Here is a 25682-nt window from a genome sequence, read left to right as displayed (position 1 = left end):
AAAGTGCAGTGTCAGTAGTATGCAAATCACTAAAAGCCCTTAAAAATGTGCTAGAATACATGGCTGCCTCCTGCACACAGGACTCTGATAAAGCCAAAGGTCTTATTGCTGTCAGATACAGTAGTTCATCTTTGTGGCACTCTGTAACTTGATGAAAGATGTACTGTTGCATGTAGTCCTTCTCTCAAAGCATTTTCAAAAGGAAGACGGACTTCTCCACAGTCCAACCTATGGTTCAGGACACTGTAGTGAATTGGGGTTCTTAGGGTTTATGCTCTTGCCACTCCTGCCCTAGTTCGTGTCCTGCCTCAGGATCAAACCCAGTCCTCTGGTGTCACTCAATAAGGATATTGCAAGCTGAGGTAAAGAAGACCTTCATCAGCCCGGGCGGCCAACATCCCTCTTATGTGTAGGGGAGTAGAGGGCGGTGCCTTCACCGCACTGCAAGCAGCTCATACAACCTGTATTTGGGCTTTTCGTTACACTCTCCCCCACTTAATTTTCACCATTCTCGGTGAAGGGCTATCCCATCCCACTGCTCCTGCACCAGTTCGTCCCCCGCCTCAGGATCGAAGCCAGGCCTCCGGAGCAGGGATATTGCCAGCTGAACTAAAGAAGGCCTTCGTCAGCCCGGGCGGCCAACATCCTTGTTATGCACAGGGGAATAGATGGCGGTGCCTTCACCTTTCTGCAACCGGCTTTTACAACCTATATGTCAGCCATTTCACCCATTCATTACAATACTAAAGAGGAACTGAGAGAGGTATTAGTCCATCCTGGTTCTTCAGAGCAGGAATTTTTCAGCTCCCTTGAAGATAACAGCTTTAAAGGAGACAAACTGTTTGATTGTCCTACACCAGTGGTTCTCAAACTGTGGTACGCGTACCAATTGTGGTACGTGGAGCGCCGCCAGGCAGTCTGCCATATGATCCTGGAACTTTCTTGTGTGCACTGAAAAATTGGGATGGGTTTTCATATTTTCTATTTTAATAAAATTAGTTTGTGTCAAATACGCAGCCTACGTACTACGATACAGCGCACGCTAATACTTGAGTGGACACAAGAGCTACTATGTAATTCTATACCATTCTATAGGAATGCGTGAAACGAATGCATGTGACCAGTTGTACAGTATTAAAAACAGTTATCTCCAGTAAATAGGGAGGTAGGAGAATGTGCATGATTTTGGAACAATGCCAATGTTGTAAGAACAGGAAAACATATGATTATATTTGTGTACTGCGACAGGGCTGTGTAGGGCTGTTTCGCCTCCCTCTTCATGCGACTTCCCTTATAGCCTACTGGTCTACGTGCCCGACTACAAACTCACAGGTTGTGTGTTCAAATCCAGCTGGTGCTGGACTTTTCTTTTAACAAACATTTCTTCGAAAAAATAGAATAGCGATATTATGGACAATCAATTGACTTTTATATTTCAAAATATCACAACATGATCGATTCTAAGTCATTTTTGATAACAATGAATAGTCACCTTCTTCCCTTCTGACAACGGTCGCTGCTTCTGCTTCCTGCTTCTATTGTGTGTGTGTGTGTGAGATAGAGTAAATTTTTATAGAGAAATGGAGGCTGGACAGTATGCGTTACAATATAAACATTTATATTGATTTAAATCGTGTTTTGATTTAAATCGCAAACGCGTGTTTAATTATATGTGTTTTTTAATCATAATCAGGCTAATGCAACATAAATTGATACAGTATCTTTGTCTTCTAAGTATCTTAATAAACTTTCAGCATAGCTTTCTAACCGTTTAGATTTATATTTCTTGGGATTTTGGGATCAAACGTGGAAGGATTAGATTGTAATCATTTTTATTTTTCAAATACGTTTTAGAAAAGTGTAATCTATACCTGCCCAGACTTTTTCCTTGGTCAGAGATATAAATATATAATATATAAATAAATTAAATTTAACTAACGTGAAATAGCGTGTGAAAAAGTGGTAGTTTTAAGCTTTTCTGCTAATATAATATGGAATCGCGTATCTAAAGAATTTAATAATGATATGATTATATTTGTGTACTGCTGTGTAGGGCTGTTTCGCCTCTCTCTTCATGCGACTGTACCAGGAAGAGGATTTCTTTCTATTCGAAACGTGTATTTTAAAAGTTTAAGAAGTAAAAACCTTACAGCGTACACAGATTTCTAAACTGATCAGGATCGTTATCTTTGTCTTATGCATAATAATGTTCACCGCTCTGTCCAGCAAATTAATAATTAACTTTATTTTATATAGCGTTTTCAACGAATAAGTAATTAGATTGCTCATAAACCTTATCACTTGCTTTTTCTTTTTATTTAGGCTCAGATTTCAACTATAGATCGTATTATTAATAACCATAATAACAACCAACCAACAAAAACAACCATATAAACATAATTCCCACAAAAAACATAGATAACGACCACAATGCAAAATCAAATATATCAAACCATTATACTCTTGCAAATTCCTCAAATTATCATAATCCCACCCCTTAAGCAAAACCAAACCCTCCTCCCATCCCAGTTTATCCTCTTTATCATAAACAAAATCCACCTCAATTTTCAACATAAAGCATTACACAAAATCAATACCTCAACACTCCATACTCAACAACGATAATTCACAAACAAACAGCCAGAACATGTTACTCCACATTCCCAAACCGACCTCATTTCCATAGCTCCGCCCCTTATGCAAAACCAACATCCCTCCCCTGTTCTCTCTCTCACCCGGCGTTTGTAATCGTTTTTATTTTCAAATAACTTTTAGCAAAGTCATGTATTTTAAAAATCTTAAGATTTTTATATTTATGTCTTTGTTTAGTGGTTTCATTAGTGACAAAGGCTAGTGACCTTTGTTTCATTAGTGACAAAGGCTAAAAGGGCTTTTATGTAAACCATGTTTGCTATTAATTCATTCAGGGCTAAAGTATGTTCATTGTCTTCAAATGAAAGAAGGGTTCCTTTCGCCGTGGTCGGGTTGACTGTTACACCAACGTATTAGCATATTAAAGCGATTTCATTGAGGAGCCTCGCCTTTCTTAACTAGTACTGTACTTACTGGGTTTTTGAGGGGTGGGGGGGGGGGTCTTTCGCTGGAAATCTCGCCTGCTTCTACTTAACGAGTACAACCCCCTCTCTGCCGAAGTGCTGGCTGTGACGAATTAAACCGATTTCACAGGTATTTTCAAAGTAGGAAGTACAGTGTTAACTGGTAGCTAGGCTCCTCAATGAAATCGCTTTAACATGCTAATGCGTTGGTGTAACAGTCCGGGACTGGCAAGCTTCCAATGTCAACTCGACTCAATTGGAAGACAATGAACGTATTTTAGCCCTAAATGAATTAATAGCAAACATGGTATACATAAAATACATTTTTCCAAGAAAGTTTATAATAATACGATCTATAGTTGAAATCTGAGCCTAAATATAAAGGAAAAGCATTTTCAGAGAGCAATCACACTGTGTTTATGTAGAAAAAGCGATTAGGTTTATGAGCAATCTAATTACCTATTCGCTTAAAACGCTATATAAAATGAAGTTTATTTAGAGATGAATGATAAGTGTCGCAGTTTAAATAATTTTCGTAGGAGGGCTTGGACAGATTCCAAGTGCATTTTTGCAATTTACGTTGCATTGTCCAATGTGCTGTTGTAATACAGTTTAGAATACAGTTAGTCTAAACTTTATCAGCTTTATTTATGGGTTGTAATTTAGAAAAAGTCAAAAACCGCACTCAAAATGCAATTTAGAGCTTTCTGGCAAGAGGAGACACCCAAATTATAATGTAACATGCCACTGTTTGTGCATGAACAAAGTTATACTGCAATTTTCCTTAGATACGCGATTAAAAAAAAAAAATTTGAATCCCCGGCGGAACACACTCCATAAAAATCAGCGCTTTTATACAGTATATCGCCTTTAAACACATATATTTAAACACGCGTTTACGATTTAAATCAAAACGCGATTCAAATCAATATAAATGTTTATTTTGTAACGCATAGGTGACTATTCATTGTTATTAAAAATACTTAAATTTGATCATGTTGTGATATTTAGAAATATAAATTTGTTTGGTGCGAGTGAGGTTTTATTTAATCTCTGACCAAGGGAAACGTTTCATTTTTTCAAAGAAATGTTTGTTAAAAAATAAAGTCATAGTTCCATGGGATTCAATCACAGACCATGTAACATGGGAGTCAGGAAACTAACACACAGCGCCACCAGATTTGATAATACTATAAAAATGCTATTAAATAATGTGACTAGGCACAGAACAAGTTTACAGCACAGTACAATAATAAATGCTGACCATGTCTTTAGAAGCATAAATTACCTTACACTCAATTTAAACACAAGCTCTCTTTAGCCCTCTAAGCTGGTTCATACAGAAATGTAGAGATCCAGGCTCAGAACACTGCTTCATTAGCGAATACATATGCAGGACAACTAGAGAAGACGTTTTACAGAGGATGGATTTTTAGAAACATCCCATCAGTGACATCACTGAAGTCAACTCCTAGGTACTGTAACTGTCGTGTGGATAGTTTCACAAGAATCAGACAAAGGTTTAAGCATCGCTTGTTCTAGATAAAACTGCAAAAAAAAACCAACAACCCATAATGTTCTTCTTTGTGGCTCTGTTTGCCCAAATCATATATTCACAACGTGAAATTTAAAAAATAATATTACGTAACCAAAATCCGCAATATGGAAACAGAACCTGTGTAATTGTTGATAGATGTTGTACTCGTAACATTTTTACAAGATGAACTACAACATTTAAAAAATGACTTGTATGTACTTGATATCTCTAATCAATCCACGGCGACATTGTTAAAGCAGAGTCCCAGCACAAAACGAAACTAAAACGCCCTGGGCAAACTGTTTTGCGCTTCTTATTAGTTGCTCAAAAGTAATTTGACCGTATGAAATGCATAATATAAACCTAAAAACATATACGTGAACAGTATTTACGTAGTATCGGTGTTAAGACATACCTCTCAAATACTGTAAATCAAGTTAAAAATATCTCAAGACCGATTCTGGTCATAATGAAACCATGTTTCGTGTATGTTTTCTTTAAAGTACAGAGACCAGCCATATACTGTATGTTTATGTTCCAAAATTAATATTGTTTATGACCTTCACATGCGTTGCGGTATGCTCCTATTCTTTTTATGCTCAGCTACTAAGATTTCCCTTCAGTGGTAAAATTCCAAATGAATATTCAATACTTAAATGGGCACAGTTAAGACATTAAATATAAATATACATACTGTATACAGTACAGTTTGCATAGGTAATATGTTTATGTTCCTAAATCAATCTCTTTTATGAGCATGTGAAAGGCATGGTGAATCGATTCTCAAAAATTACTGTACTTTGCATGATTGGAAAAAAATGCGTGATTGCGAAATGCTGTGGTGTTACTTTTACAAAGACGGTCAATGAAAAAAGGAATGTGGACCAGGGCAATACTTTGAGTTTACACTTACAGCTTGTCCAAGGTCATTCATTATTAATACTATTAGTAATATCTTCGTTAAAGACTTTGATGGCGACAGCTCAAACATGAGAGGTTGAGCTTTATTAGCTCCACCTTGCGGAAATTCCGGATACTATTATTTTGCTAGCGGTATTTACCGGTAACTCGCGGTATTTACCGGTAACTCGCAGTAGACTGCGTACAGCGTACCGGAAAATAATGCGGTATCGCCCGCGCATTTTGAATGGCTGCATCTGTATGTGTGGAGAAAAAAGTACTGAACCTGCTGCCCCCTCCGAAAGACACAGTCACTCATAGAATTATTGATATGGCGGATGATGTCAAAAGTACGATAGAGATAGATAGATACTTTATTGATCCCGTGAGGGAAATTGCAGTGCAACAGCAGCTTGACACACACAACACAGCCACAGTGTAACGAATTATATACTAATAGTACAATACATACAATACAATACAAGAGTTACTCACAGTCCGGACACACAAGAGGAAACTAGAACAGAACAGTACACAGAAAATCGTATCACACGTATGAATATAAATATAGATGTAGAATAGATAAATATAGATGATATAAATATAAATATAAATATAAATGTATTGCACAGGTCCCTGGCATATATTGCACAAAAGTGGTTGTAAACGGGAAAAAGAAAAAGAAAAAGAAAGAGAACAGATGTAGCAGTAGATGTGTATATGCGTTTAGTCCAGAAACAGGTCACTGTCGCTGTTGCCTCTGCCAAGACGCAAGGTGGATGCGTTGTACAGTCTTATGGCAGACGGCAAGAATGACCTCCTGTAGCGCTCCCTGTCGCACCGTGGATGAATCAGTCTATTGCTGAACGTGCTCTTCATTCCTGCAAGCCTGTCATAGAGGGGATGGGAGAAGTTGTCCATGATGGCCTCCAGTTTGGACATCATTCTCCTATCAGCCACTACCTCCAAGGGGTCCAGGTCAGACCCAATGACAGAGCTCGCTCTCCTGATGAGCTTGTTCAGCCTTTTGGAATCTACTGCTCTAATCCCAGAGCCCCAGCACACCACTGCGTAGAAAATGGAACTCGCTACCACCGACTGATAAAACATGTGTAGCATCTTACTACACACATTGAAGGACCTGAGCCTCCTCAAGAAGTAAAGTCGGCTCTGTCCGTTCTTATAGATGGCCTCGATGTTCTTAGACCATTCCAGTCTCTCGTCGATGTGCACTCCCAGGTACTTGTACGAGTCCACCATCTCCACGCCACTCCCATGGATGTAGACAGGAGTAGGTTTGACCTTTTTCCTCCTGAAATCTACCACCAGTTCCTTTGTCTTTGTAACATTCAGTTCCAAGTCGTTCACCCCACACCACTCCACAAAGCTAAAGATGAGCAGATGCATTTCACTGCAATTAGATGAGTCTGTAAATGTCGTTGATTTGGCCAATTTGCACGTTTACGAGTTTGAGGGCATGTCCCATGAGGACTTTCTGTTCTGTAAGCCGCTACCAACTGGAACTACAGGAGAGCACATATTTCACCTTCTGAATGAATTTATCAAAGAGAATGGCATCAACTGGATAAAATGTGTCGGAGTTTGTACAGACGGTGCTAGAACGTTGACAAGCCTAAACAGTGGTGTAGTTGCACGAATTAGAGAGGTTGCTCCAGATATGAACTGCAGCATCCACCGCGAGGCCTTGGCCGTCAAGAAAATGCCTGATGATTTAAAATCTGTTAGACTCTGTTGTGAATTGTATCAAGGCTCGACCAATTAATTCACATCTGCTTTGCTCGACTAAACAGGCTCACCCCTCTCACTGAAATGGTGCTTTTTTATTGTTTATTTTTAATTGTTGTTATTGTTCTTTTTGTCATTCTGTAAAGCACTTTGAGAAGACACTTTTAAAGGCTCTATATCGAATAAAATTTATTATAACATTTATTATATATGTACGTGAGTGTGCGCGTGCACGCACACTCATGTTGGCCATTGAGATTTTCTGGGGTTCCTATGAGAAGATGACTTGTAGGTGGTACTTGGATGCTTTGGTTTGATCAGGGGTGGTACTTGAAGCAAAAAGGTAGAGAACTACTGTCCTACACAAAAGACTGCCTTTGACAACATGAAAAGCAGATACAGTATGTGGGTTGCTTGATGAGTAAAAGAAAAAAAAATCATCCTTCTCCTAAGTTATGTTCTTGTACCTTCAATGGAGAAAAAGTTGACAATTAAAGACAGATTGACACCAAGGTAGGACATTTACAATGAACTTTAAAAGCTCATGTTGTGTATTAATTATTTTGATGCACTCATTTCATTAGTCTACTATTATTCCACCCCAAGAAGCTGAAATCCCCCCAAAAAATTCCCCCTTTACATGAAGCTCAATCCCCCCATGAGCTTCATGTAAAGGGGGAATTTCCCCTCATTTTCAAAAATGAATGTCAAATCCTGCCGAGAAGGTGTATAAAAACATAATTGACAATTCAGAATTTCTAATAATTAAAAACATTTACTATGCGGTCTTTGAGGGGATTGTAATAACACCTGACCTGCCACTAGAGGGCATCCAAAGGCCTCTATAATTTATAAACAGACACAATGGTAGATAATTAGTTAATTTGATTATTAAAAGTGTATTGGTAATGTATAATTCCACATTCTCACATACTGTAAGGTTAATTAGCAAAGTATTTAGATATGTAAACAGTTTTCACGGTGTTTATGGTGGTTGTTTTAGATTTTATGGTGATTGAGTTTAGTAAGGCTGCTTTTAACTCTGGCTGGTGTAAAGACTTGTATGATAACTGAAGTTAAACCTCTTGCACTGTACAGCTGCTCCTATTGTGAGTGTTCATGGAGATACCTTGTTTAAGGATGAGATGTGTCACATACTCATACACACATTTCTATTATGTGTCACATACTCATACAGAATTCCAGTTTTTACTTTGTAGTGCTTATTAAGAATTTCTTAAATATAAAGAATCTGTTCTTTAGTTCAGTGCCTTTATTTCACATTTTTAAATATACAGAAGGACACCTGTAGATACAGATATAAGTGTTGATAGCCTATATTCATAAATATTTAACAATTAACTATAATATTTTAGTATAAATTTGGCATTTTGTATTTAATATTTTCTATTCCAAAGGATAACAGAGGACTTTACTGTATATGCTATATATTGTAAGTAGGGGGCCTGCTTTATCTTCTAAATCCTAAGTATGCTTTTGTTTTGTTTTTTTCTATTTTATTTATTTTCAAATCATCAGGGGAAAAAAACATTTCCTTGCCATTTTTTCTTGCCTTGTGATGTTGATTCATATATGTATACTGTATTTATAGGTTGATTTACAGGTTGAGTCATTCATATACTGCAGTGCAAAAGCCTTATCTTAGTCAGGAGTTATGTATGAAATTGGATTCAACAAATAGGATTTACCCAAAGCGTCCACTAGTGCCCATATCATATACAGTATATCATATCGTATATACAGTGTACTATTATATTGATTATTATTAATTCATCTTAGTTTGGACATGAAGAACCAAGATCATAATTTTGTTATTTTTGACCCACGTTGTTCAGGATCCTCAGTAACATAATACTGAATTGTTTCTGCAAAGTGTTTATGACTTTTCCACAGCAGTTTGTATATGCTGAGCTCTACGATATGTGCAAAAATACCAAAGAAGTATAAACATTTTTCATTTACATTTCATGATAACTTAATTAACTGTACCTCTTTAATAGCTGACCTTATGAGACATGAAGAATAGTTGGCCTATTGTTGGCCTCTTCAGTGTTACTCTTATCACTAAGAAAACTCTATTTCTAAGCTTTTAACCTTGAGATGTGCCACGGCCATTCACAATAACCTTTGAGTATTTTTTCTAATAATGCAGTCACTGTGATGGATGGAGCCTGTTCCAATTAATTTGTTCATACTGTCCCTCTTACTACTAACCATCACTTGATAACCAACATTGATCTTACATTGTTACCTCACTTTCCTTAATATTGATTTTTTGTCCATGCATTTATTGGAAATTGGCTTCCTGGCAAATTGGAGGCCAAACATTGTACAGTAGGTGCTATTAATCATGCTTTGCCACAAATGCCTTTTTTAAGGTTTTGAGCCAGATTTGGCTTCACCGGAGTATTTTGGTAACTTTGACCAGTCTTTCCTGTTCCCTCAATATAACAAGGACACTATATATAAATATATTGTTTTAAATGTCTGTTTGCATTTTTCAGTTAGTTCACTACTCCATTGTTTCACTAGGTATGCTAGAGTGGTCATTGGCTTGGCTATCTGTCACATTACCTGTTTAATCTCATCTATGCAAAATGTCTAGAATGTTGTACAACTAAGCTTAATAACATCAGTGGCAGAAATTGAAGATTGTAGGATCTGTGCAAAAAATGTTATGCTCCCCTCCCCTCACATAACAAACACTATAACCACTATAATAAAAAAGTCTGCTTATTTGAAAATCATCCTCCCTACCTATAGCTCTGCAAGAAATACATAAAGTACAATCCCTTTGTGCAACAATTTAATATGATACTGTATACCACTTTACTTACAAAATATTTTCAGATAATGTCCTCTGTTAGTCAGATAAATATCACCCAACTGCAGTAACTACCCATTAAGTTGTTGGAGATCACTGGTGTGGTGATTTCTACATACTGTAATTACTCTGTGTTCCAATTTTTCCTCCTCAGTCTCCACAGGAGTGCTATCCGGAAGTTGCTAGCAGGGAGTGAACTAGAGTTAAAGTGGGTTTCAACCTCTTTGGCAGCCTGTAAAGAAAATGTCTATTTTAGTCAACGTGCCTGCTGCCTCAAACTGTTCTCTTTTGATTTTGTTCTTTTGTGGCATAGGTAACATTTTGTCCTTCCTGTCTTTTTCCCATAAATATATTTTAATTAGCATATTAAATACCACATCTACCTCAGATTCTATTAAAAAAAAAACTTTGTCATAAACAAATGACAAGAAACTAATAAGTTAACTCTAGTGATAGAATCTATACAAGTGATTCACTAAAAGTACAATATATTAAAATAACTTAATAATGTTGCAATAGTTCAGGTGGGTAGCTGCATAAGCATGCGTAGGCTGCAAAGGAACAAGTAATAGGTTTATTCCATGCTGAAAAGAGAAGAGAGAAAACACAACGTTTTGGCTGTGAAGCTTTCTTCAGGTGTGAAGAAGGCCTGAAGAACGCTTCACAGACGAAACAAAATGTTACAATATTTTGCTCACTATGTGTTGTACTGCACATTAAAAGTGTGTGTGTGTGGGGGGGCACACTTCGCTATATTATATATAGTACTGAAACGGATGTTCAAGTTGCTATAAACCTCCTCATGGCAACTGATTCAGTTACACTTTCAGTCTTAGTTATTTTAGATCTTAGGGCTACATTCAATAGTGTAAATTGAATTGTTTTTGGTTAGAGTAGCAGTAGTAGCAGTAATTTATCTATTTTGTGGTACTGCCCCCTAAATAGCTTAAATCTTAGTTAGGCATTGAACATCAGAGGTTCATTCATATACTGGGTTCGTTACATTTGGTTTTACTCAGGGATCGACACTGCACTCTCTGTTTAGTATTTAAGTTTCCTCTTGGTCAATTGCTAAAATTACATGGTCTAAATTAGTATTTCTATAAAGATGATACTCTCATTTCCACACTAAGCTTGTAACCAAAGTAATCGTGTCATTACTCTGAATTTTTTACATGAAATCTTAAATAACAAAAAGTGATTAGTATGCGAATTATGATAAAACCAAGGACATATGATTAGGTACATAAAACCAATTTTGTAAATAGAGGATGGTGCTGAACTTTGACCCAAAATGAAAAATATAGTGGGGCAAGAGTGAGCTTTGATCTTGGATTTGGAATTTTGTGTACAGAATATACTGTATATCCATCTTAGAAATATTGCCCATCTATAGTACATTCTTTTTAGTCTGTATCTGTAACAGAAAGAATGGTTCATGTGTCTGTTTTTCAAGGAATTAAAAAATAACAACTTCGATTACTAAAGAAATATGTACTGTATATATACAAATACTCAGGCAGATACATTGATACAGTACTTACAGTAATATGAATCTAATATAATATACAGGACATATATAATATATATATATATGTATGCCCAGGAGAACAGAACAATATTTGATTTGTTTTCTATGTAATGGCAATGGTGAACAGAAGTTGAAACATGATTGCCTTCTCTTGTACTGTGGGATTAATATAGTCTGAGTTTATATGAATTTGGGTATTATTAAGATTGTTATGATTTGGGTCTATGAAACCATAACATATATTCAATGTAAATCCTGATTAGTGAAAAAACTGTTCTTAGATTAACCGGAAAATGAATGGGACCCCTGTATGTGAATAATTTTAATGTACGCCTGTACATAGGAATAATTAATGAATAATAATACAACAAAAACCACTTATTTTTTACCATTCTTTTTTTCCCAGATGGATCTTTATTGCCATTTGACATTTCGTTTAAAAGGATTCAAGATGAGACTTCAGGAAGAACAGAAGACTTACACACTGCCTTATCACCTGAAACCCAAGGAAACAGTTTCCATCTGAGACCAGTGCTAACTACTGCAGGTGCTACTTTAGAAACCCTGTCTGAAGCTACAGGACAAAATGGCAATACTACTGAGAAAACATTCTTCACAGGATGGAGTGTCTTGCCTTCACAAGGCTCCAAGCCACCTACTTTCAGGGGCTCCTCTCTTGCTTTAGAAGAAAGCAATTCCATTCCCCCCCAGCAACCTGCAAAACCTGCTGAATGGTCTCAAGTATTTCATAATCCAGATATGACCATTACACCAGTCAGGCAGACCAGGGATCTTAAACAACCTTTATCTTCACTTTTCACATCTGCATCTTTGGCTACATCTGGCTCTCTGCAGCTACTAGGTCCAAATACTAAGGCTTGGAGTTCCCGGAGCACATTGCCCTTTGTTTCAGACACTGTTACACCATCGGATCATCAGTCTCCACTGCCACAATCAAATGTGTCAGCAGCTCCATTGCACACCTCACTTCTGCAACATATCACCTCCTCAGCCACATTGCCGCAGTTCACTGTTCCAAACCCTTTATTGAGGACTTCAGATGATCCTATACCATCATTTAAACCTAACAGCCAGCAAAACACGTCTGTGTTTACAGTACAAGGTATTTTCCCATCAGTTCCTGCAGCACATGCTGAATCCACAGTTGAAGTCACTACTCCAGCAAGAGAAGCTCAGAATGAAGAAGTTAGCTCTGCTTCTAGTTTTACTGATAAAAAAATGACACAAAAAGTAGATGATACATTTAGTCCCAGTCTTCCTGTAAAAACTTTCAGCAGAGATGAAGATTTTCACAGTATTTTGTCAAGTATTAAGCCACAGCTCAATAATGCTACACAAGGTATTCATTTACTTTTGAAAACCCCAAGCAGCTCAGATCCTGAAATGCTTTCTCCAAGTTTTGTGCCTTTTCTCAGACCTCATGCTATGCTAGTAACAACAGAGTTGACATTAGTTCCATCAGAGGAATACTTTCCCACTGGGACAATAGAAACAGATTTTGGGTCTGGGGACTATCTTGAGACAATATCTTTCATGGGATCAGAAGTGGATGATTTGTCACTTGTCACCAATCTACCTACTGACATGTATGATGTAGATGAATCTGTTTCTGAGAGGTACGACACCTCTTTCCCCTCAAGACAGGTGTTACCATTGTCTTCAATGCACATTGTGACTACTAGTTCTAATTCAGGTTTTCCCACCGTTGATAATGCTGGTCTAGGAACCATTCACCCCACTTCAGTTTTTTCCTCCCATGGCCAGACAGTGGTGGATTCTTTTGCTCCTTCACAGAATTTTTCATTTGATAAAATGTTAGATTCAGATTGGGTTGACTCTTTTACAGTTGAGCCAACTGAACTTCTGCTCCCTGATATGAACAGTTTAGAATATTATTCTATTCTACTGGCCATGGAGAATGCACTTAAAAAGAAAAATAACCAGACTTCTGGAGAGCATATTAATTTTGCATCTGTAGAAGTACCCAATATCACACCAACCAGCTTGTTAACTCTAGACCACAGTCATCTTTTAAAAACTGCTATTCAGTCTAATGAGACATTGTCTTTACTTTATAACAGTAACTCTCTGAATGCTAATATTACAGCTTTACAACCAAGTAACACTATGATTTTTATGAACTCTACAATATCTGATTCAACTAGAGTTCTAATGACAGAGACACCAAGCCTTAACATGTCATTATTTGAGTCTCTGGAGACTTCAAGCTATGTTTCATCTTTATTATTTTTGCCAAAGACTGATGTCTTTGATGGAACACCAGCATCAGTTAATCTGTTGAACAGCTCAGAATATGTTTTGGAGCCTTCAGTGACACAAACCCCTTCAATTGCCTTCTCAAACACCCTTTTGGAAACCTTGGCTCCCTCTGTTCTGATGGACCTGTCACCATCATTGAATGAAACAGCTCTACTAGTGGCAACAGTGCCAGCTTCTGGGCCAAGTACTGCAGGCAGTTCATTACACAAAGAGCTTGACTTAATTTCATCCTTTATTTCTGTTCAGCCCACCACTATGCTGCCAGATGAACTTTTTAGTTTGAGCTTAGGGGATGTCCATTCACTTTATGCAACAACTGTTCAATGGTTTGCCTCATTATCTTATACAGCTACAGCTACTGTTTCTCTCCAGGCGACCCAAGTGTCAGCCATCTCTGAGTTAATTTCCCCCACTTCAGTTGATCTCAGTCGTGGAGTCAGTTCTCTCGCCACTGTGATACCCATGGCAAATTACAACACTACCACAAACGATCTTACTACAAACCATCCAGTAACCACAATGTTTGTTAATGGTATGATGTCAACTGGAAAATCGGCTACAGCTTCAACAACAAATACATATAATAGCAAGAACACTACACCCTTTACTCCTGCTACTTTAACACCAAGTCCTGAGTCAGCATCATTTACAACACCCAGAGTAATGTCAACTTCTAAAACCCCGCAATCAACAGCCACCCGGCACTACCTCTGTAACATCACCAAGATGGACACGTATTTAGTTCGAACAGGTAAGGAGTACTATCATTTTACTGAGGAATTGAACAGAGACAAAAAAATTAAGAGTTTATTTCTTCTGAATGTTATTTAATCAAGTGGAAGATAGGAAGAAAATTCTCAGCAATATTTTTAGAATACAGTTCCTTGTAAACATATTCAGACCTTTTGTGTCCATTTTTAAATATTAAAATCTGAATGGTCAAGATGAAGACTTAAGGGTAAAATAGGTTATAGTAAATGTCACCAAAAACTGAAGAGAAAAAAATTAATACATTGACTGTATAAGTATTCAGATCCCACGAACTCAATATTTGGTGGAAGCACCTTTGGTCTTTGATAGCAGTTACAGCTGCAGATCTTTTTGGGTAAGTCTCTACCAATCAAGGACATTACTTTCTGATTCTTAAATTCATCCATTGTCCAGCTAAAAGGTGAATTTTGTTCCAGTTTTAGCTTTGGTTCAGGTATTATCTCTAAGAGTCGCCAGTACTTTGCTCAATCTACAGTATGTTCCCATCAGTTTTAATAAGCTTCCCAGTGTGCTTTGATTTGGACTATAACATATCGCTGCCATGAGGACCCCAACCAGGGTCCTCCTTGTCTGGTTGCTCAGTTTGTAGGGACAGCATGATAGAGGTAGTGTCCATGTACAGTACTTTCCTCTTTTTAATGATCAACTTCACCATGCTTAAGAAGATATTAATGGTATTAATATTTTATACCCTTTTTTATACCCTTCTCCTGATCTGTGCCTTTATACAACATTATCCTTGAATTGTTTAAAAAAATAGTATTAGGTATTCATGGTTGAATATTTGCTTGAAATTCACTACCTTGCAGACCTTACAGATAAAGGAGTATTTATTTCTGAAATCATGTAAGCCACTGTTATGACACACAGACAGGGACCACTCCTCTGTTTATGTAGCTTGCTAAGGTAATTTTGTACTCCTAAATTAATTTAGTTCAGGTGGGTAGCTGCATCAGCATGCGTATGCTGCAAAGAAACAAGTAAGGACACCGAAAGAAGGCTCCACAGCCAAATCGTTGTGTTTCTTTTCTTCTCTTTTCATCATGGAATAAACCTATTACTTGTTCCTAAATTAATTTAGGTTTGCCATAGTACAGGATATGACTACTTACAAAGTCATGACTTTAACATTTTTAATATTATCTACTGTATTTACTTTCACTTTGAATGTATGGAGTAGGTTGTGTATATAACAGATATTCAGAGAATGCTTCAAAGTGTGCAAGAATCTGAATACTTTTGCAAAGCACCTACTGTATATTTTGAACAACATATAAAGTGTTTCCTATATTATTCTGCAGTTTAAACATATCTATTGTTATATCTACGCTGTGAGTTTAAAAAATATCTTAATATTGATTGCTTTGTGTTTGAAAACTGCAGGCCTGGCCACGACCACAACACTGGGATATGCAAAAGCATACATCAGAGAGATTTTGAAAAATGAATTCAACCGTTCTGTTGAACTGCAGGTACACACTGGACAGTTTTATTATAATGAGTTTAAAGAAAGTTACAGTACCTGGTCTATGAATGCATCAAGAACATTGGAACAGCTTGATTTAAATAAGCTTTTATTTTTTTGTTAGTTGACAGTTTATGCTGAAAGTAATGCATTATGTTAATACAGTAGGTTTTGGGTAGGCTGGTAGCATAGCACTGATGCCTTACAGCTGTAAAGTCTTAGGTTTGATTCCAGACTGGGGTGACTTCAGGGAGTTTGTGTGTGTTTGCATAGGTTTTCCTCAGTTGTTTTAGATACCCTTCCTCCACTCAGAAACAGATAGGAAAGTTTAATTGGCTTGTATAAATTGTCCTTGTGTACTGCAATGTGAGATATCAAGTTTGCATGGCATGCCAGGAAATGTATCCATTGCTGGGATGCGAGAAGACAGTATGACTATGATTTGCAAAATATTTATTTTTAATTGATGGCTTGTACCAAGAGATATCTGATATACTTTGTAAATACAAAATACAAAATACAAAATGTTAAGGTAAGGTAATGTTTTTTTATTCATTGTTTTTTTAGCAATTTAGATTAAGGCCTGACTATAGACAGTAGTGTTATTTATTAACCACAATGCTATTAATGGCACCTTAGATGAAGGGGTCAATGAAACAAATGAGATTAAATTGATATCATGATTACAGCACAGCTTTGTGGAGACTAATCTTTGAATTGCAGTTTAACTGCTCGGTTCTTTTAAAGGAGAAAGCTTTTTTGCAAATTGTACAGAATAATAAGTGTAAGGGCTGGTGCATAGAAGGGTACTTTAAAGTTAAATGGTGTTTGCAGTGCAAATGGTTATAGCAAGATGTGTAAAATAATTAATTTAGATTTATAGTAAACTAATGTTAATGTTAAGTGTATATTCTAGTGTAGATGCTTTTTTACCATGGTCTACCTAAAGTTTGGAAGGACTCTTGTGCTTTGTGTGATCTGCTGGGCATTTTTCTTTTTCTGAATTTTCTTTCTTTTGCTTTTCTTTTTGCCTTGCTCAGTGAAATTAATCTACAGTGTGGTGAAAAAGTAAGTATGCCCCTTTAAGATTTTATGTCATAACATATTTAGGCATACTGTATGTGACCTTCACCAAGTCCTACCAAATCTTAATAGTAGATAGAACTAACCTCATTCGACAAATAACACACACACACAAATTCTGTTGTCATTATTTATTTAAAAAATACGCCAGCATGTTTTATCACTTTGTGTTAAAATTTAAGTGCACCCTACCATTTCAATGAAGAGGTTATGTTAGAATGAGGAGCATAAAAATAAGATCAAATGATTAATGGATCATCTGAAAGTGATTCCACCTACTGTATCCACAGTATACAATCAGAAGTCAATCTTAGTTTTTTGGTAATGTCATGCCCAGATTAAAAGAAATCTGTTACAGTTTTAGATAAAGAATTGTTGCTGTTTATCAATCTGGGCAGGGATACAAAGTGATTTACAAACAATATTAAGTCCACATGGTAAACTGCAAATGGAGAAAATTCAACACTGTTGCCAGTCTACCAGTAGTGTTCAGCATGCCTAATTTTCTCCAAGATCTGACCATGTAATGAACCTAGACGTCTCAAAGAACTCTAAGGTTTCTTCATGGGACCTACAGGCCTCTCTTGCTATGGTAAATGTCAAAGATCATAAGTCCATTAGGAATTCCAAGTCAGAAGTCCAGTCAGAAAAAGACTGAATACGAATGACTTGCATGGAAGGCTAGCAAAGAGGAAACCCCTGCAATCCAAGAGAAACCTTGCTGCATGGCTTAAGTTTGCAAAACAGCACTTGAATGAAAAACAATACTCCTGGAACAATGTGCTCTGGACAGATGAGTTAAAAGTAAAGTTGTCTGGTGGTAATGCAATTAACCATGTTTGGTGAAAACCAAACACTGCCTTTGACCAAAAGTACCCCATTCAGGTTATTGCTGCTAAAGTGAGTGCTACAGGATACTGAATCTGCACTGGGTACAGTTACTTATTCACACAAAGATATTGAATGCTGGCTAATTTATTAAATAATGACAACGTATATTTTTGTGTGTTATTTGTCAAATAAGGTTAGTTGTATCTACAATTAGGACATGATGAGAGCTAGGTGAAGATCAGATATGTATAAATATGTTAAACCATAAGATCTAAGGGGGATATACTTTTTCACCTAACTTTATATTTTGTGCTTACTTATATGTTCTTTGATTCATGACCTGTACTCTATTATGTGCTTTTTAAAAATATTTGAATTTCATATACTGTACTGACACAAGTTGTGAAATGTGAAAGTATTAAATGGTGTTTAGTTAAACTCCCTGGCTGAACACATAATTGTTCCTAAATTGTTTTTTAGCACCCCTCAATCTGCCCCCACTTGACCATTGCAGTATTTCCTCCCTGGTTTATCTTTTATAACTGATGGGGGGACATCATGGTGACAGCACTGATCTCTAACAGGCACATTATTTCCTCGGCCAGACAAGTTGACGCCAAAGCATGCTACCCCTTCATATTTGTCACCTTGTTTTGTCATAGAATTTGACCAAACTACTGAACTGATTAATAATTCATTATAATCTAGATTAAATTAGACCACTTATTATCTGAGATCTGGTAAAATAAGGGTGTAAGGTTTTAATAAGAGAGAGAGATCATTTTATTAGCCATATACAATTTCTTGCATTAGGAATGTGTCTTTTTCACATACCCCAGCTTGCTCTCCATGAGACACACTGGCGGGAAGAGAGAAGGTTGGTGTCAGAGTGCAGGGTCAGCCATTTATACAGCACCCCTGGAGCAGGTGGGGTTTAGGGCCTTGCACAGGAGCCTAATAGAGTAGGATTCCTCTGGCAGCTGTGGGATTTGAACCAGCAACCTTCCAGTCACAGTGCCACCGCTCTGCCCCTTTATACTGCTTCCAATTAAAGTCAGTTATTGATAATGATAAGTATAAATATGTACATACAGTACATTCATTAGTTTTTTCTATTTTTTACTTTTAAAATGAAAAAAATGGCTTTGGTATGAGTATGTGTGTCTGTGTACCTGTGTCCCATTCAGGGTGTATCCCACATTGCACCTGTTGCAATTACTTTATATGGATAAGCATTTGACTTAATTTACTAAAAGTTTGTGAATTTAAGTGGAAAATATGATCTGATTAAAAGTTTTTATTTTTCTTTGATAAGAGAATAAACCTGATCCATGGATCGTATCTTGATATTTTTGAATATGTTTGGTTTTCCGGAAATTCTTGGAAAACAAGGATTTCATGGAGTGACTATAAACTAATCAAAACAACTGAAATTTTAATATTGCAATTTGGTATGCAGAACAGGTCAGATTAGCATGTCTGTGTGAAACACTGCATAATAACTTCTGAAATTCAGTAAACAAATGTTCTTGTCACTCACTCTTACCGAATGAGATGCACTGCAATCCATTAGCAGGTGCCCAGCTCATGGAAGCATTTCACATCACCAATCGTACTGGATATTAGATATTAAAATGAGAAGAACATATTTCGTATTAAAATTCATAAGATGTGTACACTACATTGCATTGCAAGGAATGAACTGGATTTATGAAGCCAGAAGAATGTCCTGATTTGGGGCACCTCACACACACATTCATACCAAGGAGCCAGAAGTGGGAGGAGAAGAGGTGCTACATGTACATATAAACTTCACACAGACAGTCACCCGGTAAAGAAATTAGTGCTTCTCTTTCGATTTGTTTCTCTCTAGCTGGCCTAGTGATCATTTTATTGACAGTTAGTTTCAGTTTGCATTACACCTCAAAATGGCATTATAAAGTGTGATTACAAACTGTTCCAAAACTGTATAGCTGGCTTTATAGTGTAAAGAGCTTTTGGTTTGTACTTCATCAACAATTATAAATGGGGAGCAACCCACCCTCAGTACTCCACGCCGTTCGGTGACATTACAACCATCAAAGCACAAGATATTGAACATTGACACTGAAACACAAAGTTCCTACTGATAGAACTACTTTTCAGCAGCTATTTATGTGAAATACCTGCATCTGACCATATAAAGCAAAATACCACAAACTCACAATAGGATAGAATTATTCATCTTCTGTGGGTATTGGATTCAGCCTTTCTTTATTGAAAGAAAAATACTATATTTTCTGTTTTCATTCAGATAAGGGTTGTAGTATTGCAGCTACAAACAGTAGATTATACTGTGGTGAAAAAGCTATTGACTGTTAAATAACGGAGAAGTTGTAAATTTAGGGACTTGTCAGAGATAGATACTGTAGCTCATCAGTCATGTAATACGAGTACAGTTTGGTGGTGTCAAAATTAAATCCTGGGCATGAAGTGTCAGGGTGAAGCCAACAAAGAAAACTCAGTTCCTACTTGCAGTTCTAGAGAACTTGTTTTAAGCAAATAAGGCCTGTAAGCCACTCCTTTAACATTTTAATATACTGTACAATAAGTACTGAACAGTTGAAGGGGTTTTGTTGACTTGACAAAAAATCTAAACTATGTAAGTTCTTTTTAGCCTTGTTGGATGCACAAGTATACAAAATATGGCTCTGATTCAAATAGAATGAAGTATCACATTAAATAACCTTCCTCATGTTAGGCAAAAAAAAGTAACCAAAGGTTTTAACACTCAATGTTTTTATATGCCTTCTGCAGAATATTTTTTTGAGTGAGATTAAATGCATGGTTTTCTTGTGGTATGATGGCATTTCCCTTTCTCATTTAAAGGTTCTGAAACCCCCTCCAGACTTCATCTTTCGGGTCGTGTCAGGTCCTGTTGTCTACACTGCAGTATCCGTTGTTAATGCCTTGCGCTCATTTGCAAAAAGTTCCTCTGCAATTCTGTCTGTTACTCCAGTAATGGGCGTTCCAGACCATCAGTTTCAGGTCCACTCAGGTAGGTGCATTTAAGCTTCCATTTAACTAAGACCTTATACAATAATTTAGACCTCATTGGTTTTTCTGAACAAAATGAATTTGGAAAAAATAAGCCAGTTGGCATTTTATTTTTTCACTTGTATTAAAACACAATAATTCTACAATTACTACTTCTCCACACCTGAAGAAGGCTCCATGGCCGAAACGTTGTGTTCTCTTTCTTCTTTTTTTTCAGCATGGAATAAACCTATTACTTGTTCCTTCATAATTCTACAATGTTCTGCTCACTAGTTATGTGTTACTTGAAAAGGATAAAAATCTTATAGTGCACTAGTGGTATTTAGAGACTAACTTGAGAAAAGCATCAGAATCTGCATCTGTTACTTTTACATTACATTTTGTATGCTGTATATTATTTGGGATTGCATTACAAATGCAAGTCACAGGACAGCTTATTGCTCTACAGAACTGTAAGATTTCAGGTTAGCAAAATACATGGTACAGTTTAGGAGAGAGGAAGTACAGTAGGTAATACATAAGAACTAGCTCAGATGAAGTAAATTGCAATGTTAAGTAAAATGTGTCACAAAATGTATTATTTGGATTGAAGAACATTATTAATGGATACCATGAGTTAATATAAACTGTATTCACATTCATTGAGGAAAGCTGGTGGAAAGTAAATTGTTTGAAAGTTAGTTATAAGATTGTTGTAAATGGTTTATTTGATAAGTTTGATATGACAAAGCTTTTATAGGTTATGAAGGTAATGCAGTGTGAAAAACTGCATGTTACATCCGTTTTTCCAAGTAACTACAAGAAGTTTGCATAAAATTTGGTCACAGGTTTAAAGCTGCCTTTAGGTGAGTAGGTAACATGTTGCAGTAAATTCTGTCAAATATTTTGACTAAAATGGTCACATACATCTGCAAAAAAACAAACAGTTCTTAAATAGGCTTCAGAGCTGCAGGTGAAAAAACTACTTGCAGCTGATTTTCTCCTGGTTTCTATAAGACTGAACTTCCCCAACAGTGTTCTTAAACCCTAAACACCACCTGTATCACCACCTGTAATTAATAAAGAATTCAAAATAGAATAACCTTTTTTAGCCACTTCTGTTGGTGCTGACAGCTCTGAACCTTCATTGTTCACATGGGTGTATTTTCATACTAGCATTACCTTCTTCGTAGTTCATTTAAGTGAAATGTCACATTAAATTATTGTATGTAATATTACAGTCCACACCAGATTGTGTGTAATCCACCAGTTGTGTAATCTGCGGTTAGAAAATGGATAGGTGGATGGGTAGATGGATTTTTGTGTGGAATTAGAGGTGGGAAATGTACTCCCATTTGTGATAAGCTAGACGTGGGTTAACCAAAAATGTGTCATGTCTATCAGAGGAATTTGGAAACTCAGCGGTTTTATCTTTTTTCAGCTGTACCTTGCATTTAAAGATGATATCTACTACAATTAAATCCATGCTTGCTTTAAACATTTTGCATAAAGCTTTTCTATTGAATCTAAGGAACATTTTTGAATTATATTTTGGTGTGGTAGCTCTGAAATTCAGCCATACCTGAGGGTCTTCTATATTAGAAGTTTGATTGTGAGTTTCAAATGTACTGTCTTATTTTTCAAGCATATTAAGTGAAAAAAAATATTTTCAGTCAAAATATGAAGATAATAATCTCATAATATTAAAATTAACTTGCAATTAGTTTGTCAATAGGTTTGTTAATGTAAACATAATTTATACATTATGATATATTGTAAACACTGCAAATGTAATTTGTATTTTCACAAACAGAAACACTATAGAAACACGTTACACTCTGGACTCCCAGCTGATAATACTTCTAGCCTTTCCTCTTCACCAATAACCTACAACTTATGATTTATGATGGCTGATAAAATATATTCTTCTTAAATATTCTGTAGCAAATTTTGAATGCTGTCACATCAATTTATCATTTATAAATAGAATGTGAAGAAAGATTGGATGCCGAATGGTGTGTGGGCCACATGGTGCATTCAAGTCACGTTCTCTCAAGTAAAGTGATTCATGGTGGAAATTTTGCACAAGGATCACAAGAATGTTTCCCCATTCAATTGATATAACAGTTTTCAGATGTGATACACAGTACACATCTACCACACTTGTTTCATAGACAGTTAATTGGCACAGGTATACTGCCAGCCTGCTCATGATGTTGATCTCAGATTGATCTGGTCTTGACCATTGCAGTCAGAGGACATACTGTAATGAAAAGTTCAAGAAATAGATTCCAATATCAAATAAAATTAGAAACACCAAACCCACCCTGAAAGGTAATATTAACCGCCCCCCTCCACACTTAATTATGCTTCCACAATAAGGATAAAGTCCTTCGATTTTCCATTATTAAATGAAGAATCAGTAAAAATGTTTTTTTTTAAATTCAGTTTTATTTTATCATAACTCTTTTGAATGGAGTTGCTCACATATACAAAATTCTCAGGCACAGTTACAGGATAATAGATATTAGGGTGTTTTGGTGTTTGAAATAATTTCTAAATTTTATTGGCCTCTTATGTTCTTGGTACACTCTTGGAATGCATTTGGAATGTAAGGTGCAAGAACATGTACTTAAAAAACCCTCATAAAACAAAAAGGTATTGTGTTAAGGCATTTGATATTTTTAACTTGTATATTTAGTCACCCAAATCTTTTGTTTTCTCATTAGTTCTTCAGTTTGTTCCAAGCTACATTGATGTGAGGTTCTGTAACTTCAGTGAACGGATTGAGAAAGGGCTCATAATGGCTTTCTCTGAAGTACGAAGGAGATACCAGGAATCGCCTGACTTCATTGTGCACGTAAGAGCTTTATGCCTCCTATTTACAGTCTAGCAGTCTAGCAGTTAAAATGCAGAAGTAAAGATTAAATGTAAAAGACCGAATATCTTACTAACCTATGGCTTATGAATGCTAGAGTAATATTAATATAATCACTCTAATGATTAAGAATTTATTTCTTTATGTACAGTAGATGGATATGGTGGTCTTCCCCTCTGATCTTTTGTGATGCTTTTGCAGCTTGTATTGAATCAGGGATCTTGCTAGAACCTGTTCAATAAATTGTTTAATAAACACTTTATAATAATAAATAGCAATTTAAGATAATTGTTTTGACAAGATTGTAGACAAGACATGAGCTGTGTTACGCAGTGCATTAATATATAAACAGTTACAGATTGATTAAAAACCTGTTTTTGCATTTTTTTGCTTTGTAGATCATAAACATTACCATGAATTTGCCTAAAGCTCAGAAACAGCTGCAGAGGGTGCCAGTGGATATTATCTTTGCTATTAGAGACTCCACTGGGTATCTGAATGGCTCTGAAGTGAGCAGCCTCTTGAGAAATTTAAACATGGTGGAGTTCAGCTTCTATCTGGGCTTTCCTGTGCTACAGATTGCGGAACGTAAGTGAAGCTTTTCACTTTGTCAAGAATTTTTGTATTGTTAAACCAGGTAATTTATTTCAAGACATATACTGTATCCCTCTGGAACTTGGATTATCTCAACTTGTTTATTTGTTACACAGTTCCAGAGACCCAGGGACAAACACATTTTAATCTTATTCACACTCACATGGCTAAGTGACTGTATGCAAAGATTTGTGACCAGGGGTATTACAGGCAGGGGGAAATTTGGGGATAGAAACTCATGTGTTCTATTGAATTGTTATTGCTGAAATTTTTTGAGGCCTGACTAACTGCAGCTGAACAATATTTTGAAATATGGTGAAGTTGTTAATGATATGCATTTCAGTGGAAGCAATAATATTCAAATCACTGGAGTCTTTTTTGGTATATTTTTACAGCTTTTCACTATCCAGAATTGAATGTAACCCAGTTGTTACGATCTTCTTGGGTTAAAACAGGTAAGCTGCCCTAATGCATTTTTGTAAGGTTTTGTGTTAGATGTTTAATACAGAACATAGCTTTCGAGGTAAACTTTCAAATATTAAATGCCTTTGGTACTAGAATACCTACAGTAGTACTTTAAATTCCCACTCTTTTTAAAGCTCTTGTGACATATACTGTAAGGCAATAATAGCATTTATTGTTTCTATCATATTAACAGTGAGTTACAGTATTATTAAATTTTATATTCCCAGGACACTTAATCTTAGTGGTTATTTATCCAGTTACATTATTAAGGTGTCATGGTTAAGTTTATATGTTTTTAATGTGGGTATCGGGACATTAATAAGAGTTTTACTGTGGCAAGCTGCAATTATGACATGTTTGCTTTATGTTTCAGTTCTGTTGGGAGTAATGGAGCAGAGGGTGAATGAGAGGACATTCCAAGCCAAGATGGAGCGCAGATTAGCCCAATTGCTGGGAGAAGTGCTTGGCTCTGCTCGTCGTTGGAAAAGAGCCACTAATGTGGGGAATAACAGTGTTCAGGTAAATTGCACACACTGTCCAAACCACTTTGTTGTCTTTGAAACCAGTTATTTGTAATGTAAAGTGTGATAGGATTTACTGTAGGTGGGGAATCAGGGAACAGAATGATAAAAAAAATGAAAAGGTGAGCATAACAGGAAGACTA

General features: G+C 36.3%; 1 protein-coding gene across 1 annotated transcript in view; it reads left to right on the top strand.

The window, feature by feature from the left end:
- The window catches only part of LOC102684936 (UPF0606 protein KIAA1549), a 131294-nt gene that overhangs the window by 56085 nt on the left and 49527 nt on the right, over nucleotides 1–25682 (top strand). Inside the window, exons 2-8 of the mRNA XM_069192154.1 lie at nucleotides 12022–14667; nucleotides 16071–16159; nucleotides 20935–21103; nucleotides 23811–23941; nucleotides 24358–24547; nucleotides 24949–25008; nucleotides 25392–25537. Coding sequence (XP_069048255.1) covers nucleotides 12022–14667; nucleotides 16071–16159; nucleotides 20935–21103; nucleotides 23811–23941; nucleotides 24358–24547; nucleotides 24949–25008; nucleotides 25392–25537 — 3431 coding nt within the window. The remainder of the gene's footprint in view (nucleotides 1–12021; nucleotides 14668–16070; nucleotides 16160–20934; nucleotides 21104–23810; nucleotides 23942–24357; nucleotides 24548–24948; nucleotides 25009–25391; nucleotides 25538–25682) is intronic.

This window comes from Lepisosteus oculatus, chromosome 7 (genome assembly GCF_040954835.1).
Source record: "Lepisosteus oculatus isolate fLepOcu1 chromosome 7, fLepOcu1.hap2, whole genome shotgun sequence".
NCBI classification, from domain to species: Eukaryota; Metazoa; Chordata; class Actinopteri; order Semionotiformes; family Lepisosteidae; genus Lepisosteus; species Lepisosteus oculatus.
This window is presented reverse-complemented; position numbering and strand designations above follow the sequence as displayed.